This window comes from Hirundo rustica, chromosome 1 (genome assembly GCF_015227805.2).
Source record: "Hirundo rustica isolate bHirRus1 chromosome 1, bHirRus1.pri.v3, whole genome shotgun sequence".
NCBI lineage: Eukaryota > Metazoa > Chordata > Aves > Passeriformes > Hirundinidae > Hirundo > Hirundo rustica.
In genome coordinates, this window is record NC_053450.1 from 120644643 (window position 1) to 120670818 (window position 26176).

At 39.7% G+C, this 26176-nt stretch overlaps 2 protein-coding genes across 6 annotated transcripts in view; one reads left to right on the plus strand and one right to left on the minus strand.

The window, feature by feature from the left end:
- DPH3 (diphthamide biosynthesis 3) overlaps nt 1–26176 on the plus strand; it is a 154197-nt gene that overhangs the window by 15837 nt on the left and 112184 nt on the right. The window lies entirely within an intron of this gene.
- The window catches only part of GALNT15 (polypeptide N-acetylgalactosaminyltransferase 15), a 28464-nt gene continuing 2600 nt past the window's right edge, over nt 313–26176 (minus strand). For 2 of the 3 annotated variants that reach the window (XM_040085851.2, XM_040085862.1), the window contains exons 3-11: nt 21422–21588; nt 20505–20709; nt 12004–12171; nt 11283–11400; nt 10337–10531; nt 5823–5954; nt 4633–4734; nt 3726–3866; nt 313–2761 (exon numbers count right to left, since the gene is read on the minus strand). In XM_040085851.2, the coding sequence (XP_039941785.1) occupies nt 2615–2761; nt 3726–3866; nt 4633–4734; nt 5823–5954; nt 10337–10531; nt 11283–11400; nt 12004–12171; nt 20505–20709; nt 21422–21588 (1375 nt within the window). In that variant the 3' untranslated portion in view covers nt 313–2614. Of the gene's footprint in view, nt 2762–3725; nt 3867–4632; nt 4735–5822; nt 5955–10336; nt 10532–11282; nt 11401–12003; nt 12172–20504; nt 20710–21421; nt 21589–26176 lie in introns of those variants that run through there. The other variant, XM_040085871.1, reaches the window with a different exon arrangement.

Consider the following 26176-nt stretch of genomic DNA (forward strand, 5'->3'; position numbering starts at 1 on the left):
GAGTCTAAATGATCACAGTGAGGAAACAATATTGGTACAACCAACCAATCTATTTAAAAGCCATATAGGAAGGAAAATTGGAAAAACAGGGATAGATGCTTTCCCTTTGGTTTTTAAAATTTGTTTGTAGTAAGTCATGTTTATGTTAGAGGGAAGTGTTCTCCACAATCCATGTCCCCTGGCGGCCTCGCTACGGAGACTTCCTAGACCACCTTGTAGCTCCTTTCTGGCCCATGCTCTGGAATTTAGTTCCCTTGGAAACCAAATACACATTTACTCTGTTACTAAGTGAAACAAGTGCATTAACAATTATTTTCTAAATGGTACTGCACCATAGATTTTAATTTTATTTTTCAAAGAGGTATTAGGTAACATATTTTTCTTTTGTACATATATCTACAGCGAACCATGTTTTCTAGGTTTTTATCACTATGTTAAAAAGTAGGTATAAATGAAGATGTTCATGTCTCTGAAATTCCAAACATTTCCTCTCTAAACCAAAAATATTTTCATTCTTCTTTGTGATGAATATCACTTGTGGTCAATTACCATATTTGTATACACATTTTCTTAACATTTACCTAAATTCTGAAGGAATTGTATTCCCAGTGTAGTGTCCAAAATATAATAAATAAAATATAATTTAAAATCTGGCATATTCATAATTTAAAATAAAGGAATCACATATCATTAAATCAGCATTTTACTCAGCTTTTATGCAATTTTAAAAATTTTCTTTTCTCACCCTAGATTTGGGCAATGGTCAGAGATCTCTTGGTGTTCTGGAAGATGTTGCTATCATCATCTTAGCTGAAAATTAAAGCACTTTCCAGAATGTCACAGGAAGTTTTAAATGACACAGCAGAAATAGTAATAGATTCTGATGTGATCAAAGAAAGCATAAGTGGTAATCAAGATGACTGAGTCATGCCTGAACACAGTGTGGAATCTGTAGCACTCAAAGTAGACAGAGAGTTAGACACTGGAAGATGTTTTGGACAACACAACAGAGAATACTCTTAATGTCCTCTGTTGTAGCCAATTTTATATGCTTGATACCAATTTATTATGATTTACCGAGAGCAGGTAAATAGAAGGCTCTGAGCAGAATAATCTGTTACTCCTTTCTTTCTCTGAAGTTTAAACAATGTGCTGTACATTAAAAAAAACTAAACTACAATTTTCTGTCTCTTGAAAAGAATTCAAAACCTAAGTGAGTTTCATTAATGATGTCCTTCTCCTTTAATATGTACATAGGATTATAATTGATTTATACTATAAATCAGATGTGGTGGTGATGTGGGAAGACTCCCAAATCTTTGTTCTTCTGTCTTAGCAGGCTCTTGGATAATGTCATCGTTGACTATATCTTCAAAAAGAAAAATACCCTAATGAGATACTGAAGTGGAAGTTTGCTTGACAAGTTCATACTTGTGTGAGACCATTCTTCTTACTTTACCTCAACTCATTCATTCCTTTAAAGACAGCAGGTCAGCAGCAATGCAGGCTCTACAGAAGAAGCTTCTTTAGAAAATTTGGTCTTTTCAGGATCATCTTGAAGATCCATGGCAGCAAGAATCTACACAATCTTCTTGGCTAAAACTGACTGCTTGAAAGACTTAACTCAGGCTGCAAGCAAATGGAAGCAAACCAGTATTTCCTTCCTAGGCAGCCACTGTTGAAACTGGCTGTTTCCCTTCACTTGCTGTTTTCAGCCTGCACTTCTGTTACTGTAATAACAATAGTAGTAGTAATAATGATAATAATAATAATAGTAAGCTCATCCCATGGCTTTACAAGAGCAAACGGATGCTGTCGATTCTTTCTATTCCCAAATAAGCAGAGAAGTTGTGACCCTCCTTACTACCACAAAAGTTTCCTGAGGAGTTGTCCTTAAATATAATTAAAACAACAACAAAAATAGTTGTTAATATTCAGTCTCATTCTCCCATCCAAATTAGACTGTGGACAAGGATTTAAGGAAGGGTGTGCCAAATACTGAGGACTGTTAGTATAAGTCCAAGTCAATTAGAGCATTTAGTGCCTAATTAAGTGTTAATTTATGCTCTGTGTAATCTCACAGAGAGTAGAAATTTGGCTCAGGTTAATTGGAAAACAAATTTTTTTGCCATTTCATGTGGAAACATCTATTACTTTTATACATACAAAACCTACTTTGTTTTATATGAGTCGAGGGCACTGTAAAACAAGGCTACACTCCTGTCCTGGTTTGGCTGGCTTCCTCTTACAGTTTCAAAAATCTCACTTTTTTTCCTATATCCTCAGAAGTCACAGCATATACTGAAGACAAGCTGTCTGGCAGCCAATTTTCCATGTTTCCTTCAAAGGGCAAACTTAACTGTCTTCTGCAATAGCAGAGTTGAGAATTTATTGATTCTCACAATCTATTCCCTGCTGCACAGAAAAAATAGAGATTTTAGCTAGAGCTGGATTAACCAGGAGCCAGGCTTTTAAACAAGAGACAGATTCCTGACTTCCCTGCATGCTACAGCAAGCACAAACATCTTTCTTGTCCTTCCAGGAAATGCATCTTAAATCCCAAGCAGAAGTAATGTTAAACTTTGGAGACTTGAACTCTGCAGAGACCTGTCAGTCACCTCTGACGTAGCCCATGGGAAGGTTCAAATTGCCACACCTGATTTGCATTCTTGTTACATGCACACAGAAACAAGTCCTTCTCATCTTCACTCTTTGCTGCCTCTATGCATTTGCCAGAAAGGACATGGACAATCATTCCATTCTACAAGTTGAGAGAAGAAGGGAAAGAAAGAACAAATAAAAACTAAGGGATTAAAAGTAAGCCATGTTTCAGAAAATTTATATATACTATATCACCAGTAATAACTGGTTGTTCAATTTTTTTTTAAGCAATGCTTCAAACACAATGACTGGATATAGTTTTGAGCCCAGAGCATGGTGAATATTCGTAGTTCCTTTTGAAGCTAACATGAGCCATAGGTGCTGAGTTCTTTTCCACTGCTCTTTTATTCCTATGCTACAGGTTGTCATCAGCACCAACCTCAGTGCTACAGGCCACAACGTTTCGTGAGGACCAGTGCTTGCCTTAGGAATCAAACCAAATTACAATAGGACTGTTCCAGAGGATTGCTACATCCCTATAATAACTACAATATTTTCAACTAATAACAGTAATAACAGCTGCTATTTTCCCAGGCTGTCCCAGAGCATGACATTTTTCAGTCTTGTTGAGGAGTTCATGCTCTGCTGGGTAAAGTTCACTAAAAACTACTGAATTCCCTAATAGGAAGTTTGCTCTTCTCTTACAGTGCAGGAGAAAATTTAATGTTTCCCATTAAAAGCTACACAAAAGGCTCTCATTTGGGAGGGGTCAGGATTTCCAAACCTTTCCTCAATCTGAAATAGGAAAGGATTTGCCCTGTACTTATTTTCACAACCACTGATTCTGATTCTATTCCTATAAAGCCTGTAAGACAAACAGGTAAAAAAAAAGACATAGGATTTTAGGTAGGATTTCTATAGCTTGTATTTCTAAATCAAATGTTTTTTACATAGACAGTGTTAGTGGGAAAGAAGCATCCTAATTTTTCTCGGTGAAAAAGTTATAGAAGTGAAATTTGCCCTTCAGGTACCTCATCCCTTCCTCACACACAAATCCTGAAATCACCCAGTGATCCCACAGTTGCCATCAGCTGCCTTTCCCCCGTGGCAGAACCACTACTGACCTCCTGGACATCCCAGTGCTGGTTGTTGTTGTCTGTCTCCTTTGTACAGTTTTGAGGGATAACCTTCCCGTGTCTGACATCAAAGCAAAGCAGCGGAGCAGAACCAAGCCAGATTTCCTTCATGCTGTTATATTCAAAGTGCTGGGAAAGGGAGGGTTTGTTTAAACAATGATGGATGAACATCCCAGTTAATTTTTAAATGCTAATTCTAAAGACAGTTTCCTGTACATGTTTGTTAAGATGCAACCCAAACATGAGTGACAGACCCAACAGCCTTGACCTTTTAAAGCAGTCCTCCTGCTAGCTAATTCTGGCATAACTATTTACCTAAGGAAAGGCTTTGTGAACTATGATTATGTGTAACATAAACCCACCCTATCATAAAATTTTCCAGTCTAATAAATATTTGAACAGAAGGGTGTTTCTGACAATGTCTTCACATGCTGCAGTTTGAAATGTGTCTGCAACTCGCCCCAAGCTAGACCACTGCCAGCTAGGGAGTCTAAGTGAATTTACCTCCTGCCTTAGGCTGCACTTCAGGCATTAATCTTCAGATTTAGTCACTACTGGGAACCTCGCCCCCCCCAGCCCCGAACTGTTATGTATTTTTTACTCACAAGCTTTCTGTTCCCCAGACACTACCAAATACTAAACAAATAAGCACTTCATGATGTCTTCTGGAGCAAAGTGTGGGCATCTGCCTCAGTGACACAGGGGACGTTGGCATTTTTTGAGTGGCACTCAGCTGTGGAAGAGTGGGCATCGTTGCCTTAGCTCATGCTAATTTTGAACGTGCCAGTATTTCTGGCAGTGTCAGCCCAGCCATTTACATGTTGGCGTGCCTGTCTTCTGCATGGTTCCCCAGAACTGACACAGTGCCTACCTGTATCCTCAAAGTATACCTTACCTGGGTGACACTGTCACTGCAAGGGGAGAGTTCAATAGAGCCTTCTGCAGTAGCTCTTCCAGGCCTGTAATCTGCACAGAAGCCAACACCAGTATTGTAAAGCTGTAAGTAAAGGTTTATACTGAAATAAATCACAATTGGATTAAAAAAAAAAAAAAAAAGAAAATCCTTCAGCTAACATTTTGTGATTGTATCCCTTTATGTTATATAATTTTGTTCATAAATCAGGCAATATTTTTTTTCTTTCAGACTTGATCTTGTGTATTGATCTTGCAAACTAGATATAAAAGGCAGAGTTTCACCAAGGGTAAGTGTTACCCATTGAATTTTATTTAAATTAGAGAGATCCATTTCTGGGTTTAACTGTTATGATACTTAAAAGAAAGGTATCAAAATGTTTATGCTAGAGGAAAATTGCACTTCAAAGGACACTGTAGTCAGAAAAAACACAAGATATTCCAGAAGAAAAGAAACATGACAATTCCTGTGATTCACACTCAGTTCTTACACTTTTCTCGAGCTAACTTTGAAAATAAAGAGCACATAAAATAGTAAAAGGACACAGTAAAATCTGGCTAAAGATAGCTGAGTGTGAATTAATTAGTAGACCTTATTGCCTTTTCAGGGGAAACTCCCTTCCAGTAAGCCTGCTGGGAATAAATGAATATTTAATGAATTGTAATTATCAACTATGTATTTAAAAAAAACCTCCAGACATTAAGAATATTTTGTCCTGTACACAGTCAGACAGGGAACTACTATTGCTATCAATTCTGTCCTTTGGGAAGTGCAGGACTGAATTAATGCTTTTTTTCTCTTTGTGCACATGGGTCAGCACAGAGATATCTTGGCTGTTCTCACTTCTGCCATCTGCATGAGGCAACACAGTTCTTTTCCTTTACTAATGGCCCCTGAAGAACCTAAGGTTAGGATCCTCTGAGCTGTGACACTGAACTGAGACAGATACTCTGGGTCCAGTTCCTGGCTGGTTTTCAACATTTATGTGAGAATTTGGGCCAGCTCTTTGTCTCTGTCTTTTTCTTTCTCCCCCCGCCCTGGCTGCATTGCCTGTTTGGACTGAGTACTCAGGACATGGAAGTGACACTGGAGTCTTTGAACAATGAAAAAAAAAAAAAGAGAGAGAGAGAGAAAAAAAAAAAAGTCATTCTTTATAGTATGCTTTCTCTTACCTTGCCAGAGAATCTTGGTGTGTCTCCAGGCTGGGAGAGTTCCGGGTACACATTTGATATAAACCACTGGAAATTTCTACAGCCCAGTCTCTTCTGTAGCTGAAGGCGCTCACTGCAGTCTGGCTTCTCTGCCTTTATGGAGAAAGGGCAAAAAGGTTACTGGTGTATTTGTGTTAGAGATGCTGGGAGTGGAAATGACTACACAGGAATTATTTCTACCACCTTTTCTATCCTGAATGTTGTAGATATTGATATGTATCTCTTATGACATATGCAGCGGGGGACATCCAGCTATCGCCTTCCTCAGACTTTGTGCTAAAACAGCCACAGTCTGGCATTGGGACAGAAGTGTTTCAGAAGTAGCATGCATTGTGGAAATAAGTATTGTACTGCAAGATAAATCAGCCTTTGTCATATTTTTATTTTAAAAAGGCAGGACCAAGTTTGATAGTTGTTGCACTGAAAATTCAGTATTAGATTGTATTAGATTGCCATTTAATACAGGATTTTTCCTGCTGATAAAAACTCAATTTCCTGGCCTTTAACAGCACAAATTACCCAGTTCCTGTCAGTCCTCTATGATCAGACAGAATAAGTGATGACAGAATTTAGCTCAAAACATAATCACCTATTATCTATTATCTTACAGTTACTAAATCTAATGAACAAAGGTGTTTTGCAGCTATAAGTGCCTATACTATACTATACTATACTATACTATACTATACTATACTATACTATACTATACTGTACTATACAAAACCTTTACTATGATTTCTCTATTTTCTTGAATTATAAAGACACAATATCAGCTCTCAACTTTCCTGGTAGCAACTCTGTCATGGAAAAACACAAATGCTTTCAATCCTTGGTGCAGCTACAGGCATCTGCACTGCAAAGGACTGTCAGTCTGAATATTTGAGGGTATTTAGCACTAAAGATGAAAACAGGGTTCTCAAAACCTCTAAGCAATTATGTGTCTAATTCTTCAGTTTCAAAACCACACAAAACTCTTTCTAAATCTCTCAGTGCCCAAATATTAAAAACATCTAACAACCTTTAAAAGTCTCTCTCCTCTTTCTTGCCAGCAGTAGATCGTCCTCCTTCATGTTTCTACTTTTAAAAATGCAGTTTGGGATTTGATTTTAGGAAACTGATCTGGATTTCTTTGTCAAAAATTAGAATTGGCAATGTAAGCAGACAATTGCCTGTAAATAACTTTTTCCCAGACCAGCTATTTATCTGTATCCATAAGAAAGAAAGAAAAGGACTTCGCAGCATGAAAAACACTGACAAATGAAGGGCCTTGGAGATAAAAGGTGAGGTGTTGGTCTCTAAAGGCAGGGATCAATCATTCCACGTGGCACTCTTTGCCAGCCCTTGGAAACTCCACAGGCAAAGCTTAACTGTTGCAGTATATTAAAAAGAATCTCATACTTCAGTGTCAGTCTTAGATTCAATAAGCATAACAACAAAGTTTAGTAATTCTGCACCACACAAACCTGTCATCTAGAGGTTCTCCTGGAAAAGGGAAAAAGAAGTAAAATGCTTCTCCTAAAAAGAGATGTTTCTCATGAAACTCTGCTTTGGCTGAGGAAGGCAATGGCAGTAAATCTCATTTTATCGTACTAGTTACAGTCTGCATTTGACGCTGAATAAATGGTGTAAATAATGTAAAGAAAGTCATTGTCCCTGTAAACCAATCTGAAAGAAAACTGTGCTTGTAAATTGAATATGCAAACCCCACAAGAAAAGGAGCAAAAGGGCTGGTGGCTGAAGTAGTAGAGAGCTGGGAAGAGCCTAATTCATCTGTTTAATGCTCACACCACGGGCATCCTGTGCAAGATGTGATTCAGACCATAAACCAAGAAGAGTTATAAAGCTACCTAAATGGGGCTCACTGGTTGTTTTCTGAGTGAGCAATGGTGGTGGTGAAGACTCACTGAGAATTCTATAGTGGCCCATAGGTGGCTCTGCTCACCCTCCCAGCGCTATAAATCCCCTCAGGGCTCTTTGCAGCTGAGTGGCAATAATGTCCTTGCTTGCTTGTGCCTTTTGAATAACATCCCGCTGCACTGACAGGCTGAAAACATCGGCTGTGAAAGAAAGGAACACACAAAAAAGGGCCATTTATGTTATGGTATGCTGCACACTGAGATCATAAAATTGATCATTTGAGGGAGCATCATACTCAGAAGTAGTAAAAGTATTCTGGCTAGAATAAACTCAGACAAAAGGTCATGCTCCTTACAGCTAGCAAGCTATATCATTGGTGACTATAGTTTTTAGTAGAGAAAATTGCTTCTGAGCTGACAAGAAAAGCCTTCAGGGAATTATTAAATGATTTACAGACCTCACTGCCCATTTTAAAAAGGCCTTGTCTAGTGGCTATAACCCTTTGTGAGTCAATTGACTCACAAAGCTCCTGGCCAGTGGAGTTCAAACCTGCAACACAGACAAGGAAGGAAAGTCTTTTTAAAATATGTGAAAATAAGAGTAAAAAAGGAAACACAATAGTTCCAGGCTCTTCAATTAGTAGGCTGACAGGAGAAGCAGATCCACTGGTGGTGCATAAGGAGGTCAGACTAGGTGACAAGAGAGAAGTCACACCGATACACAGTCCTGTTCCTCTTCCCGCTGTAATGCAGCTCCTGATGGATCTGTCTTTCTTGGGTGATGGCCAGCCCTGAACGACTGAGGCACGCAGCACTGGCATTACTGGAGCCAGTGGTGCTCACAGGTGTGGATGAGCTCTTTAAAGCCATCAGGATTGGTGGGGTGGGGTCAGGAAAGCCAAGACAAAGCTGGAACAGGACTTGGCAAGGATCACAAAGAATCACAAGAAGAGATTCTGTAAATACATAGGTCAGAAAAGAAAGGACAAGGAGAGTGTAACTCCTCTCCCTGCCGTTCACCAAGAGTGAATTGGAGGCCACTGATATGGAGAAGGCCAAGTTGTATTCCTCAGTCTTTGCTGGCAGTCAGGCTCTCCATTCGCTCAAGACCTTGATCTTCGGAGTGAGTGGGGAAGGGGAATGAAGTCCCTCCCCCTACAAGCGAAGAGCAAGCTGGGGATCACTTGACGAAACTGAATAGAAGTGCAGGGTTCAGGGAGAATTTAGAGCAGCCTCCCAGTACCTAAATGGGACTTACAAAAAGGAGCAGTATTTTTAAACTGAAAGAGAGCAGGTCTAGATTGGTTATTGGGGAGAAATTATTTACTCAGAGGGTGGTGAGGCACTGGAACTAGTTGCCCAGAGAAGCTGTAGATGCCTCATCCCTGGAAGTGCTCGAGGTTAGGCTGGATAGGGCCCTGAGCAACCTGATCTAGTGAATGGCATCCTTGCACATGGCAGGGGAGTTGGAATGAGATGATCTTTAAGGTCCCTTCTAACCCAAACCATTCTCTGTACAGTGATTCCATGATTCTATAAAACACAGGAGCAAATATGAATGGAACACTGCACAGAACCTACCCGTGCTCTGCCTAAATGCTTTCAGTGAATCTTTTTCTCCTTAAAAGCATGGCATTGTTAAATGAACAGGAAAATAAATTATATATTTTCATTCAAAACTGCTCACAAATTTGTCCACTGCCTTGTAGAAAGAATATGACTACAAGAAAAGGTACCAGAGCCAGGGAATTCCTGAGAACTGCAGCAACATTAACATTATTAACAACATTAACTACACCAACAACATTCCCCACAGCTGCAAGACTCCCCATAAGTAAACATCCACTTTTTTGTAGTACAAGGGATATACAGTTCCTTGACCACCTCTGATCTGCCATGGAGACTGGACTTAAACAGGTGTGGCCATTCTGTATTATTGGATTGTGTGTAACCTGCAGGTGGTTCAAGTGTAGCTGCATGCCAGTGCTACACCACACACTTGCCTGCAAGTCCTAGCTTACAGGCTGCTGGGAATCCAAATTCCTGGAGGGATGTCTAGTCAGATGCCTGTGCCATGCTTCTAAGAAAATATAACTTGTGAATAGTGGTATGTTGAGATCTGACTTTCTCAGTTCAGGGAAAAAAACACACTTTTTTGTCACTAGACCTCTCAGATACGTTCCCTTTCAGGAGAGACACTATAATTTGCCACTTGCCTGTAAATAATACTGAATATCCTCAGGAACCATATGAGGAAGACCTTCAGTAACCAAGAATGAGCCCTCTAGAGTGGTCTTTTGAACACACAGTGCTGTAGACTTCCACTTTAGGTGCATCACAACCCTCCATGTACTATCAGTGCAAAAACAAACCACAGCTTGTTGGGGAGCCATTTGGAGAAGAGGTTATACTCCACAAGGTTTGATAACTTCAGCACAAGACTGAACTTAGGCACAAGTTTCTCTCTCTCCTTCCTGATCTGACAGCTCTTTCACTGGAAGGTTTAATGAAAAGATTATCCCCTGCATCTGACTGCATACTGACACCCCCATTCCTATTCCTCTCCCTTCACCTATCTCAACACAAATTTCAGAAACAAACCTCTACAGATGTCTTTACCTTGCTGATTAAGAAAGCCACTGTGTCACGCTTGTAGAAGTTCTCTTTAAACGAGCCCAACCAGGTCTCAGCTATTCGGATTTTGTTCCTCACAATGGCCTCTTCATAGGAGAAAGCACGTGGGAAGTGATTTCGATAGACGTGCCCAACTCGGGAGCATGGGATAATTTCTACAGAGCCACCACAGAGCCAGGTCTGAAACACAGGTGAAAGCACAAAAAGAGATTACCTTCTGTAGATTACTTTTATCTGAAATGGAGAAGCTCCTTTAGTCTAGACTCTGCTGCAGGAAATCCTGGAAACAGCAGGAGCATTATTATATGCTTCTTCATACATTGCTTCGCACACACAGAGAAGAGACCGGGCATTGAGACCTCTTATTTGACCCAGTATGGCTATTCACATGATTTTATGTTTTTCTGTGCACAAACAATGCAGAGTGGTGGAGAGATCTGGGTGCACACCTTCCCTTGTCTAGGACAGTAAAAACACTATTCCCTTTTGTGCCTGCAATTTTTATTGGTTTTCAATATCCGTTACTCGTCTTATTCAGCAAAAAACAATGCAAAGGATTTCATATAAACTATTAAAACTACACGCTGGCAAAGAAATAAAGCTACTCTCCCTTTGGTGCATGTTATCATGCCAGAATAGAAAAGGCAGCTTTCAGAGGGTGCCAAAAGCAGTGACTCAGGCCTCAGGCAGATAGTGATAGCCAGCAAAACTTCCTTCTCCCGACATAATGCTCCTAACTCACAGCAGCTGTGTGTTCTTCCATAGTCCTGATAGGCTGTGGAGCATGGGGATAGATTTCTGCAGGGAAGGTTGTCGTCTCCATAACCTGACACGTTCTGCACTGTTTTTACAAATACCTTCTTGCTTTTTCACTGAGGTTCCTTAAAATTGCAATATTATCACAGCTTGATATTTTAATTAAGTTCTTTACCCTAATAGATAGTTCCAGGTTTTCTGCTCCCCACATGGTCATGTCAGAATCATAAGCTCCAGTATTTTGGAAGTAATGTCGATCCATGGCTACCACCGCACCAGCCACTGCAGGACTCCTGTGTAGAAAAGAGTTTGGAAGTGAACACCTTGAGTTATGGATAAGGAATTACACAGAGGGTGAAAATTCTGCCATTTCCATAGAGCGAGTATTACAAAATGATCCAGCACAGCTCCATATAATCTTGAATGACTATTGAACCAAAATAAAGAACAATGGGAGTGTAATTCTAGGATTTGTCTGGGGAAGGGAGCTAAGGGCTGTATTATAAAATAAGACTCAGAACACTGGGGAACATTGCACACATTTACATTCAAAACAAGAGACAATCATGATCAAGACATGTCTTTTAACTCTGTATGACCTGTCTTTTGCTTTCCCTACAAACCTCCACACCTTGTCTTGTCAGGCTGTACTCTAGTTGTGTCGATGTGTGGAAAGCATTTGTCACATTGAAAGTGTGACTGTAATCTAGTTAGAATGATTACTGAAGGCCAAAACAAGCAGCACAAACAAAAGAAGCATCCCTTCAGAATTATTAACTGAGCATGTGCAAGTAACTACACCTTTCTCTTGTTAGCTGGAAGATGACCCAAGATGACCCAAACTGTACATTTTTGCTGCTGAGCTGAGCAAGGCACATTGTCTGATGGACTGTTACCTGATAGGGCTGATGGGAGACTGTCGTACCTTCTCTTCATGCTCTGGCACCGGTTCCCAATGAAAATCTAATTTCCAATCAAAAACACCACGATGCAGGCCCACAGAGTGATAGTACTGAAAGGTCTTCCAGTCTATGACATCTATTACAGGGGAGACGACACTGTTTCTGAAAAAGACAATACCATTTATTTCCAAAACCAAAGCATAAATTAAGTTCATTACTCTGTTAGTAAACATTAGTTCTCCTCTTTGACACTGTCAAGCACAACCACTCCTCTAAGTGCTGAGTGCCCTCAGTTTCCCTGCTGACAGAAGATCAGGTGCTCAATGCATGGGAATACTGAGCATGCAGTGAGGAATCTAAATATCAATAATTTAGTGGTACCCTGTACCTTGCATTGTCATTTATCACTATCCAGGATTTTGAGTTAACGATTAGAATTCTTATAAAGCTGTTTCACACACAGGCACCAACCTCTGATGCTACAGGCTTGGCATGGATACAAAGTTTATAGTGGAAGATGATTTTGGTCTCTCACACTTTACCATCCTTTGATTTTCCTGTAGATGTTGCACACACTTCATGAGTTTATCACATCAGGCCAATAAAGAGTGCATTTATCCTTAGTTTGTTCTGCTGCTTGTTTTGAAAAAAAAAAAATTTGCTACTGAGTTCATAAGCCAGTGCCTGTTTGTATTTTATCACAATCTTAGAATGCTTTTGCAAATGCACTGTCACATTGCGGAATCTACTTTTAAGAGCAAGAACAGAGCCATTACACTGTGAGTGGCAATCCTTGAATTCATTTCTAACTTCAGTTAGACTAATAGTTAAGACTAATTTGCATTAGTCTGAGAAGAGGTACTAGACATTTCCCTATGGCAAAGTAGTCACAGTACTTCACAGTCTACTTGCACACCCTCTTGGAATTAACTGGTAGTTCAGAACACTCTTCAATGTTCCTTGTTCTCAGGTCAATGATATATCCTATTTGGAAATTTTCAGATATGAATGAAATTATATTAGGGACTGCAGGGGAAAAGTGTTGAAGAGTAACATTATCCATTTCTTCTGTCCTATGCTAAAAGAATAGTTTCTGGTCTCAGTGTAAAGGCTTGTCTATAGACAGAAGTTCCTCTGGAGAAAAATCAGTAATATTTAAGAGGAATGAAAGTACACTGGAAAAAAATATTACTGTTCTAGAGCAGGAATATCCATGTACAAAATTATTCCCTAGGAAAAAACTTCCTGTTAGAGAGAGAAAAATGAAATGGTCAATTTGGGGGCAAAATGCAGATGTTATCTCCTCTTTTAAGATGTATATGTTGGTCAGAAATCTCAAGAAGAGAAATTTGCTTGAAACATAATACTGTCAGTGAAAAAATGACACCTCAGAACATCTCAGACTCCAGTGCAGTGAGACATTTGTATTCTTCCATGGCAGAGGCCAGAACCAGCTAAGGAAGATGGTGGCTCTGGGTGATGTTAATGTAATCTTGACATATCTTCTCTGCCTCTACAATCACTAGAATAATGTTTTTTCAGTATCAGAGGTGGGGGGAGGGGGGGTTGGGGAACTGTCCCAACTTTGTTTTTTCACAGTTGACATTTCCTGTAGAGGATTTTAGAAGCCCACAGAGAAACAGAATACTCCTTGCCAGTTGATAGTAAAAAGATGAACCATACAGAGGATTGCTTTAAAATGACTGAGTTTTGTTTCCTAGTAAGAGCAGACTGTCCTGTGATGAGCTTAAGCCAGGAAGATTTAAAATAGAAAAGTAATTTTATTTTTCTACTCTGGTGTAAAACCATCCTTTATAATATGCAACAATAGGCACTCTTAGAAACAAACATCTGGTTTATAAATAGGTGAGAAAATTTTATGGTCACATGCAGCATTTGCAGGCATATACATGAAGGCAATGAGTTCCTGTCACCCTTCCGTGGGACTCAAGAAGAAATGGAAAGAAGTGATACTAAAAATAATAAAGCTGATATCCTTCCCTGATTCTCCTAATGATGTCCCTGTGATACAGTTTTGTATCCATGACAGGAGAAACCACCCAGTGCTCAAGTCAGCAGGGACCTTTCTACTGAGAGCTTTACTCACAGCATGCAGAGGAAACGACCTGCTTCTAAAAGTTACTAAAAGCAGTGACCCGCTGGACTCACACCAACAGGCATTTCTTTTCTTTGATATGTTGAGGGAAATCCATCTGACAAGTCAAATGGATTTTAAATGACTAAATATCAAAAATAAAACGTCCCTGTAACGGTGGTTTGTTCAGCCTGCTGCATTCTCCAGTGTACGAGTAACTCTGAAAACTGCCTGGTTGGAAGCGTAGATGCAGCTGTGTAGTTCCCACCTCAGTTTGCTGCTGCTTGCTGAAACCCACACTATCTATTGCTACTGGTTTGTCCATTCTCATTCAGACAGGACTGAGGAATTAATGACCCCAGGGTAGTTTATTTTACAACCTCAGATTCAAAAGGGAAATATCAGGAGGATGTATTTGAATAGAAGCCAGAGGCAATGTAGACTAAACCACTCCAAAGACCTTGACCGTGCAGATTACACCACATGAACTGACCCTGGGTAGTTCAGATAGAGAAAATGCAAATATAGACACACTCAGATATATTCTGGATCAGATGATGCAAACATTTCAGACTATCCTACATTTTCGTATCATTGCAACTATCTTAAACCTGTCCTTTTTTTGAATCCACCTTAATTTTGTCGCCACTATTAAACTCCAAACTCCAATGGTGCTTCTGGCATCAGTGCAATTGCTCACAAGAGTAGGCATCACAGTAGTAGTTTCAGTTACTGGGCATTGATGCTTCAAGATTCCAGTTCAAGAAATATACCAGTTAGGACATAATGGATTCTGATAATTTGGAGACCAAGCAATTAGCCAAACTATCCGCAAATTGTGACATGGAAAATTACAGTGTTTAAGCTGAAAATAGCTTGCAGGAATAGGTCACATTCTATTCTGGCTAAATTCAACCATAAACCAGAATAAAATAAAATAAAATCTGATCTCCTTTCCCACAAAATTAGACAGTAAAAACTGATAACTATGTTTTAGAGCTACTACTTGCGTAGCTTTTTCAGAATGCCGAGATTAACAAATTTCAAGAGTATGTTTGTAAGAATAATTCTAGACTGTCACCTAGTCTAAGTGTGGTATAGTCCTGATGTAGCTCTGCTGAAACCAATAGAATCACACCTTCTTAAAACTAAATATTGGGAGTGTATTTCTGATCTGAAATAGAGGAATCTAAGAATTCTTAGATTCTTATGTGAAAATTAGAATCTTATGTGAAAATTGGTCAATATTCAATTTTAATCCTAATCAAGCAGTGCTTTACCCATTTTTTGTTGGTGTGATTTAAAAAGAATAAAATAGCTCTTTTCTGCATATTCAATGATGATTTGATATTTGTGTTCTAAATTAGTTCTAAATGCAAATTTTGCAGTAGATGGTAATTGGAAGATGTTCTTAGCTATTCTTGTTTTTAACTGGGTAAGTGGCAGACAGCAGCTTCTCAGCACTTCTCAGCACAAAACACAAACTACAGCTAATTTTACTCTGTGGAATCTGAGGGAAGTGAAAAACAGGAAATTCAAATACAACTAGGAGCAAGGCTTTGAACTGTTTGACTAATCTGTGAATATTTCAAATGCTTGGAACTCACACAAATTACAAAAGGTCACAATTCCATGAAAAAGAGCAACCCAAACAAGAACAATTTCCTAGTTTGGGATTTCTTTACCAAATACAATTGCAAATGAAATGTCTTCCCATGACCCTTTACAGTCAACATGCACATTACATTCTTTTCTAATTTTAAACTAAGTAACATGGGGAGAGGAAGATTTAATTAAAGTATCTGTAAGTTTTGGATACACATTTTTTGAATGCATTTGTATTGATTTATACACTTCCCCCCCCCCCCCCCCGCCATGGGAAAGGAATAAATTTTAACCTGTTTAAATCCTCCTTTAAATAAGGAGGAAAAAAGCCAAACATGAAAATTTTGTATATTCCTCAACCTGTTTCAGGGTGTGTCACAGCTTGCAAAAATTAGATAGCTAAGAAATCCAGGCAGTCCCAGTTCTCTGTTTCTGCCCACAGTCAAAACTTTAGAGAGTAACTGAGGACCCAAGCTGGTTCCACAAAATGCAGCATTTCCACTGGGAGCACCTTGCTGACTAACTGAAGTCTTAGAAATACAAATCACTTGAAATTGGATAGGATTAATAAGAAGATAAAATGCAGTGATTAGGAATGGCAAAGCTAAGTTATAAAGGATTACTTATATACTGCCTTACAGACCAACTCCAGCCGAACTTAGGGCATAGGAACAGTCTGCTCAAATGGATGGACTATCCATATGCTAAGTATATAGCAAATCTCTGCAAAGCAGAGTGCTAAAAGGATGCTTTGGGAATGCTTTATTAAAAAACAATAACTTTTGAACCTGCCTTTTTTCCTAAAATATTAAAATTTGTATGTAGAGTAACAAAATCTGTAGCGCTAACCAACACCTTTTAACACTGGACAGTCAAGGCACTGAGCCATGAATTACGCCTAAATCTTTATTGCTCCTGTGTTTAGCAGTAATATTTGCCTTTGGCTTTAGACTCTCATCTTTATTTTCTTTACCTCAACTTCTTTAAAACAGGTCACCTTCTGATCCTGATCAACTGTGAAACATTGTAAAGAGATAGCTTATCTTCCCATAACTTACCATGTAAATGGAGAACATTTACTGAATTTGAAATGAGTGTTATTGACAAATGGGGGATATAAAAGGAAGGAGCAAACACAGAAATCCCAGGAGGCAGGCTGTTACATGTGAAGTGTATGGAAGGCTTTCAAAACAGGGAGAGCAGCATGGAATTGCATACTCAGATGCTGGGATTGTGTGGGCTCAGAATGGATAACATCATTCTTCCCCAAGCCTGTGAGAAGTTAGAAAACAGATGGCTTATGTATTTGGTAGCTCAAAAAGCTGGGATATGGGACACTGAAAAGTGGTGAATCAGAATAAAAGAGATGAAGCTGTCCATCTTTAGTGCAAAATATTTCCCTTCTCTCTTGTGTATTACCATAAAATCAGAACCACACAGAAAATTTCTGGACAGCAGAACTCTTTCTATTCCTGCATCTACAAGCAGAGGTTTCCATTTGTTCCTGATGGGAGCACACAGATGATGAAACACCTTTCCACTGCTATGCTAATTTCTTATTCTGTTTATCAGCATCTTCATTAAAAATTAGTGACCTAGAATCACAGTGCTAAGTAGAGGCACTTTGAATTTTAGAAACCAGCAAAGCTTTTTTAAATAATATACCAGGCTTCTGTTTCCTAATCTAATATTTGAGCTGTGGTATAGGCAGCGCTCCAGCACAGAGAGAAACAGCCCTTGCAAAACCACCCCTGTGTCCATAGTTATGGCACCCAGGTCTCTTTTAGAGGTGGAGCTCCTTGTCAAGGATGTAATCAAGGTTCATTTTGGTTTCATGAAGCATTTTAAGGAGATACGTTTTGGATTTGTTTTAAGGAGATACATTTTGGATTTGTTGTTGTTGGTTGTGGTGGGTTTTTTTGGTTTGTTTTTGGTTTTTTTGTTTTTGTGGGTTTTTTTGTGTGTGTGTGTGTGTGTGTTTGAGGGGTTTTTTTTGTTTGTTTGTTTAATCATCCTGCTTCAGCACAAAAACAGTGGCCACTGTTGTTGGTTCAAAGGAACAACATTTTAAAGGCTTCATGGTACAGTTCATTATATGCCTCCTCTGCCTTTCCCTGCCTTTGGATGGAATACAAAACAGCAGCTCTGCAATCTCCTGGAAAAGGCAAACCCTTCCAAAGATGACTATAATAATGGCACAGCTGCATTGTTATGCACCATGTTACTCACCTGGAATTAGCCTGGAACACAAACAGTTGTCAAATGAAATGATCTGTGGGGCATCTCATGTAGTTTTCTAATATTGTCCAGGTACTTATGGTATTCATCCTTGAATAATCAAAATATCAAGGAATACTTTAGAAACCACTGAACCATCCTCTAGGCAATATACTAAGCTGATGCACAGCTTCCCAGTGAATTTATTAGGCATGGTTGACAGAACTAGTCCCACTAAATGTCCTTAAAAGTGTATATCCAATGATTTTAGAATGACTTAATACTTTTTTCAGAAAAATAAATTAGATTGGGTTAGTGAATAAAGGGAGATGAAATCTCATTATCTAGAACAAGACAAATGTCTGCCAAATATTTCTGTATAAATATTTCTATACCTGTAAAACTGGGATAATTTTTCTTATATTTATTCTACAGACCACTAAGAATGGTGAGAACAGTCCACTAAGAACTCTCTTGCTGTGAATACATTCAACTCACAGTGAGATCTCAGTCTGGGCAAGGATCTCTCAGCATCACTCTAAGACAGATTACAATAATAGTGACACACTTTGATCAGGAGTCTAGAAAATATAGCTTAATCACCATTTTCAAAGTTAAAACCACTCTGCAGCTCCCTTAAGCTCCTGCAAAGGTTTGAATTTTGAAAGGCTGCCTTGGTCCTTGCCAGCAAAAAACTCACTCACTCCAGGTGATTGTTTTCTCATCCTATCCTGCCAGCAAAAGTGCATGAATTATGGTTTGATTGGTACATTAAGAAGAGGAAAGATGGATATTTTACCAGTCACTCTCAATTTCCTGTGCTTTCCTCACTTGGCTAGCCTCAGGGAGTGCTAAATGAAGCCAATGCTTTACATTTCCATGGTGATCTCCATGCAAGCATTACAAGCTATTTATGAAAAGTCATGAATTAACTTCCTTATCAGATCAGTGTTATTGTCACCATATTTCAGCTGGAGAAAGAGGGACAGTAAGGGAAGGTGACTGCCAGGTGCCTTAGACCTCATCTTCCCTCCTCAATGGAGGATGTCGCAGGTAAAACACAGCGACTGACAAAGCACACAAAAAGGAATGGCTTAACCCATACCATTATCTAATCAGTTTTCTACCTTTGCTTCATTAATCCAATTAGATATTAGTTAATTCACTGTTAAATTCTGCTTTCCTGGAGGAATGAATGAGCATATAGGCCCTGTAAGGGAAGAGGACTCCTTTCTCACCCCATGGTGACAGTGCTACAAAATCTCTGAATGATAGCAGACTTGGAGGTTTTGTATTCCCTCAGGAGGGATATTTTGACATGGTGGGGTTGTGGGGTTCTAACTTCTCTCTTGCTGCTGTAATTCTCCCTTCGCTATAGCTCTCCTCTGAGACTTTTTGTAACTCTTAATTTCAGCAATTTGAACACCCTTGAATAAGGACTGGCCAATTGACACACGTGGTAGTTTTGCTTGAACATCAAAAATGGACTATAGTTCAAGGCAGAAGAATCATAAAGTATATTCATAGTAAACCACCTATTAGTCAGCAAACAAAAAATAATCTGCTTTTCCAAGGAGGGCCTTTTTGAAAAGAATATTCCTGACATTCTGGCACAGCATTACTCTTGCTTTCAGTATTCTAAATGTTTTCATTCAAATGATGTAATAATTTCTAAAAGCTCACATTAATTCTTTTATAAGTAAACGTAATAAGCCATAAAAGCAGCTTCTTCCAGTCATGGGAACAGACTTTGAAGGTGTATAGTGTGACTATTTAACAGTCTAGCAAGAGTTTAAAGATTTTTTTTTAATTTTACCCCTTCAAGCAATTATTTTTTTTCCAAGTGACAAGTTAATGTGCAATTTTTTTTTTTTTTTCAAAGAAGTCCCTTTAATAAAAGATTCACTGACATGTAAGCCTAGAAACATTTGCAGTGGCTTTAATCTCTTCAAAGGACTGCATAGATGAGCTCAGCTGTACATTAGAGAGCAGGCCCAAGAACCACCCTAAACATGAAATACTCAGAAATACGAATCTTTGCCTTACTCTGTTACTTTGGTGTCAGTGAAAGTACCTTTGATTAGCTGGGTCTGTCTAGGCTGCCAAGGAGGTCTGGGCTTTTTCTGTGGAAGAGAAATGGCGGCCAAAAGGTGACACAGGAATACAACCAAACTGGTTCAGGAGGACAAAGCATTTTATTCTTGGCTTCATCACTGAGATGGCTAAAAAGTAATAATAATGGAGTCTTGCAGTAGTTTTCTCTGGTGGATATTTGCTGATTTGCAAACAGGTTGAGACTGTTTGTAAACAGACTCTCCTTTTTAATTCAGACCACCAGGAAGCCTTCTTAAAACTCTAACTGGATACAAATCTTGAAATTTACACTCAGTGTAAGGTGAGGGTTATCAGCTGTGAGACCTATCCTGCTTCCCACATATCAGAGTGATGCATATGGTGATAAGGTAGAAAATAAAAGGGATGTGATTAGAAACAAGAAGATAACCAAGGGTTACAAAGACTACCCAATACTTTCCAAACATGTTCCTTTCAGCAGAAATTACCGTATGCAGGGATTTACCGGTTGTTGGAGAGCCTGGCCAGGAGGGGTTCCAGCCAGCCCTTCTGACACTCGCAGTGTGAATCCATGAAGATGAGCACATCCCCAGTAGCCCGTGCAGCTCCTAGCATCCGACCTCGGATGACTCCAAGCCTCTTGTTGCTCCGGATGAGCTTCACACCATCCAGCTTAGAGATGTACTCACTCAGAGCCGACTTCAGGGGCCCTGTCAGAAACAGAACAGTCACTGAAATGTTTTAGCTTTGATTCAAGCTGTTACAGAAACTGAGTGTGTAGTAGGAGATGCTGCTTCTTACTGGTAAAATGTTTCAGGGGCATTTGTTTTAAATGGCCAAGTAGGCCATGTTTCAAATATTTCTACAGCAGTATAATGTCAAAGGGAAGTAGAGACTAATGGAAACTGAGATTCACAAGGTATGAACCTGTTCCTGTGGGAATCCTAATAGCCTCCTCTCCTGTTTTCAGCAAAAGGTGGATGCTCTCATCATGTCATAAAATACACTGATGAGAGTCAGATACTACAGGTGTTAGGCTTTCCCAAGCACTTTGGATTACTTTAGCAATGTGGACTTTTCCACTCTGTGCTTCAGCCAAAATCCAAGTCTGGAAATTATGACAGCAGATCTGTTCCAGTGGGAATCCTAAGATTTGCATCCTGTGATCTTATTTTGAAGTAAGAAAGTTCAGAGTGGCTGTAAATGATGTGGGGAAAAAACAAAACATATTTCAAAGTTGAAAGGCTATGCTGAATTCTAGGAATGGGTAGTGAAACCTGGTAGCCAGCTCTGGGCTCTGCTTAGCTTGTTTCCTGGGAGTCCTCTTTGCCTTCTCCTCTCCTCACATACTTCTTGGAGGAGGACAGTTTCTTTCCCAAAGTTTTGGAAAAAAGAGCTCACATACAGAGAAATGGGACCTACCTTGCTGGCTGAGATCATCAACTAGGATGATATCCTTGAGGAAGGCCTTTGGGGCTGTATCCATAACGCTGTGCACAGTTCTCAGCAGAGTAGACCAGGCTTCATCGTGGAAACAGATGATGACACTAGCAGTGGGCAGACTGGAATCATATTTTTGCTGTAGGCACCTGCATGGGTGAAATGAGGAAGACACTGGAAACACTGGAACAAATGGCTAATTTTTTTTCTCAGAGCAAAGTTGCAGGCAGCACCTAAACCTTCAGGGGTGGAGAGCAGTTTAGGATCTCAACTCACTTCTAAGAAAAGGAAGTACCAAGGTGTCCAAAACTTGAATATGAAGTGAAAATATGGGCATGGCATTATCAAAACTAAAATACAAAAAGAGGAAAGTGTTCCTGTGTTCTGGGATAGTTTTTTTCCTGCTCTGTCTGCCTCCAAAAACAGAGCTCAAACAGAAATAGTCCAGAATGCAGAGAAGAAGTGAGGATAATTAGAGCAGAATGAGGGATAAAGGTCAGTCAGCCTCCACCACCCTCCACATTTTCTCAAGTAAGAGAGAAAAGCACAAACAATTGCAGTACCATTAAAACTAAAAATAAAAACTCATCTGCATATATCCACAGTATACCTGTGGATTACCTGACCAAGATCCTAGTGAATGAAGCCAACATCTCAGTCCCTTATGGCAAGGACATGGATGCTTACATGGGCCATGATTACAAATTTAGATACATTTAAGAAAGAAAATGTATTTTCACTATAAAGTTTGTACAGGTTGCTTTTCCAACGAAAACGAATCACTGCTGAATGCATCTCCCAGCTGGGAGTCAGTGCACAATTGAACCAACAGAGCAGTCTGGAAGCAGGTGGCGTGGTGCAATATGGACAATCTAGTTCTGGGGGTTTCTTCCATCATTGTTTTTCATTGTCTTGGGCTTGGGGAACACTGGCTGCAGGGAGAGCTTGCCATCTTGTCTTTGTCTCAGGAGGCCACATGGCACTGTGTAAGTATCGCACCCACCATCTTGTCTTGGTTTCAGGAATAACTGTGCAACACTGTCAAGCCACAGGAACATCCTCCTGTCATCTTGTCTTTGTCTCTGGAATAACTACTGTCACTGCTGAGTCACAGCAATGTCCCTCCACCATCTTGTCTTTGTCTCACTGGCCATGCAGAGCTAAGTCAAGGTGGTGAATAAGGCCTTTTGTGTGTAAAGCACCTTCTCTTTTTGTATACTTTTGTTATTAATATTGCTGCTGTCATTGTGCGTTTCTTACTCCATTGCTGTTTGCTTTCAGTAAATTGTTATCTCAACCAATAGTCGCTCCTTTGTCCCTCCCTCACCAGAGGGGAATAGGGTGAAGTTTAATTCCCAGCTGGTGTTAAACCACCACAATAACTCAAACATTTAAAGATGACAAAACCTTCCAATTCGTCCTCACAGAAACTGCATATGAAAACCATCTGTTCTGGTTTGAGGATGCACATTTTCCAGAAAATGCCTTCAAATGCTCACTGTAGATATGCAAAGACTATGTCTATATACTGCTTTGCTGACATTAGAAAGCACATTTTAAAAATCTTTTCGTTTCCCAAATAACAGTCATTCAGTGTCCTAATTCATTTAATCTCCTGCAGCAAGAATTTCTTCAAGGAATTACACAATTGGCTGAATGTAGCCCATCGTTATTTCAGCATTGTTGTATTGCCAAGCAAATAATTATACAGATTTTACAGTGGTTGTTAAACAATTGGCTACTCAGCAGAAACTCATGTAAGGGATATAATTTTAGTATTTCTGTTTATTAGCATTTTACTTAATGCTTCCGCTCGTGGACTGAGGTCCTATGCTGCTAGACACTATCCAGACACGAAGCTGCTAATCACTTAAGAGAATCCATAGTCTGAATGATTTTATTATGAATACACATAAATGGTTACTATAGATGCACTTCTGGCAATATATATTTAAAATGAGCACGATCTTAATAATGTATTGTATTTTTTAATAGTTCACTTTTGTTGCATAGAAAGGCACATTTTGTTGAGGATTTTTACACTGTAATTAATTTCTTTGTCCTTGGTTTTCTAATTTTGTATAATCAACAATATAGGTACCTCACAATTGCATTTAAGTTGACTGTTTTCATTTTCAGCAGAATCAAGAAAAGAATACTCTCATGACTTGGGAGTGAGTATGTTCAAGCAGTAGAATTGAGAAGTAATTAAGAAAAGTGAAGATCTCATGCAGTCCTTTTACTACCAGACAGCTAGAAACATTCTATAGCTATTAGCATCTAGTTGCTAGTACTGTGGTTATAGCAAGAAAATAAGGCTGTTGTGAAATCTTAATTGGAAAAGAATTGAAAATAACTGTGCTTGAACATATAACCTTGGTGGTGAGTGCTTAGTTGCCATGGAGATTGGCAAAGACTTGCAATATAGATATCTAATCTTCTCAAAAATGCACAAGGGTACTGGGTTTACAAAAATACCTTCCCAGTAATTTGGAGCAGTTTCATAGACTGTCTATCATAAACTGGCATTTTAAAAAGTCAGAGCTGTGACTGATATGAGACATAGTGATTTAATCTAATTTGTGCCAAACAAGGAATTGTCATATGCAGCAATGAACAGAGAGCAATTCTGACAAGGCAAAGGCAGAGCTGACAGGGACTCCCACTCACCTTCAGGAAAACGTTTCATTGAGATTCAGCTCCAAACAGCACTCCAGATGAAGCTATACTTTTGTAATGAAACTTAAAACTTTTGCAGATACCTTGTGAGTTTCTTTTGCCTTTTGACACTCAAACCCAGGAGAGGAAAACAGACCTTTCTTTTGGGCAGAACCCCCATCATAAAAGTCACAAAGGCAGGCTTGGTTCAGGTGTCCCAGGAGAGTGCCTGTCTCAGCTGGAGCAACTGATAGCATCAGAAAGCACTTTGAGGGATGAAGGTACATCAGAGGATGGGCAGCTTCTTATGTGAAGTATTTGCCATCCAATTTCAAGTGACATGAAGGAGACTGAGTCCATGGAGGTAACTCACTGAAACATCTCTAACTGGTTGGCTTCCCTCTAATTAAATAATAATAGACATTGTGATGAACAGCATGATGCAAACCGGATAGACACACAGACAATCTAATTCTGGTTTGCTCTCTTTTTACACTGCTGTAAAACTGGACTGACATAGTTGAGAGCCAGGCCCTCAGAGTAAACTACACCTAAATATTGTCATTATGGTTTGTGTGTTGTGCCATAAAGGACAGGTCTGGCTTGGACATATTCAGCTGCAGGTTTATGATCTGGATTTAGATCAGCCTCAGGTGCTAAGATCTGGGGATTCAGTCTGGGCTCTGTAAGATGTGGTGTTGAGAGCTCTTTAGGCTGTAACTAGTCAGATGGCAAAATCCATCCAAGAGCTCTGAAACTATGGCTTAAATTTTACCAAGATCAGTATTAACTGAAGCTCATGTTGGATGGCCCTTCAGCTGCCAAAGTAAAACTGCTTTTTGGCCTTCCTCCATAGGCGGTAAACCAGGGTAGTCATTCCTCCTTTGAACATTACATAGTTCAAAGAGTTTAACAGTGAAGCATGCCAAAAAATAGTTGAAATTATATCAGGATGTCATTATTTAATGGAGTTAACCAAATTAACACTGAACCTAGTCAATGAGTACAGAAAACACAGTTTCATTTCTCTTTCTTTGAGACTGTATGCTTAAATTAGAGCTGCCATCTGCCCTTAAACATGTGAAAATGAACGCTAGAGAAAAAAATTTATTCTGTGTCTTATTTAAAATATTTCCTGGTACACCTTTCCACCATGTCCTGGGAGAAAAGTACAATTGTTTTTGTTACAGGAGACAAGACACCACTCACATCCCTTGCCCTCCCCTTGGGAAGGGAAACATATCACAGAATCAATTAGGTTGGAAAAGACCTCTGAGATCTTTAAGTCTAGTCTTTGATCATCACCTTCTCAACAAGACCACAGCACTATGTCCAGTCTTTCCTTAAACACCTCCAGGTACAGTGACTCCACACCTCCCTGGACATTTCATTCCAATGTGTAATTGTCCCTTCTTTGAAGAAAATCCTCCTAATGCCCAACCTGAACTTTCTCTGGAGAGCTTGATAGCAGATACGCCTCAGATGTTTTTTAAGAAGTGTGATGAATAGCCCCTCCAGGGCTCCTGGGGTAATTGGCTCTCAAGTATCCAGACATCAAATATAACACCTGGGGCTTCAAATGCAACATTTTTTCACAGTGGCCTTACAGCCCAGCTGCTGACAGGTATGGTGGTATAGGCAGGCTTGTCCGACACACAAATCTCCACCTTCCTTGCTCCTGCAAGTTTCCTTTCAACACTCGTCCCAGAATCACAGGATATTCTGAGTTGGAAGGACCCACAAGGATCATCAAGTCCAACTCCTGGCCTTGCCCAGGACAGCCTAAGGGTCACATCATTTGCCTGAGAGTGTTGTCCAAACTCTCATTGAACTGTCAGGCTTAGTGCTGCGACCACTTCCCTGGGGACCTGTTCCAGTGCCCAACCACCCTGGGTGAAGAATCGTTTCCTAATATTGAGCCTAAACCTCCCGTGACACAACTTCAGGCCATTCCCTCGGGTCCTGTCACTGATCACCACAGAGAAGAGATCAGTGCCTGCCCCTCTTCTTTCCCTTGTGAGGAACCTGTAGACAGCAATGAGGTCAGTCTCCTCTTCTCCCCTCAGTCTCCTCCAGGCT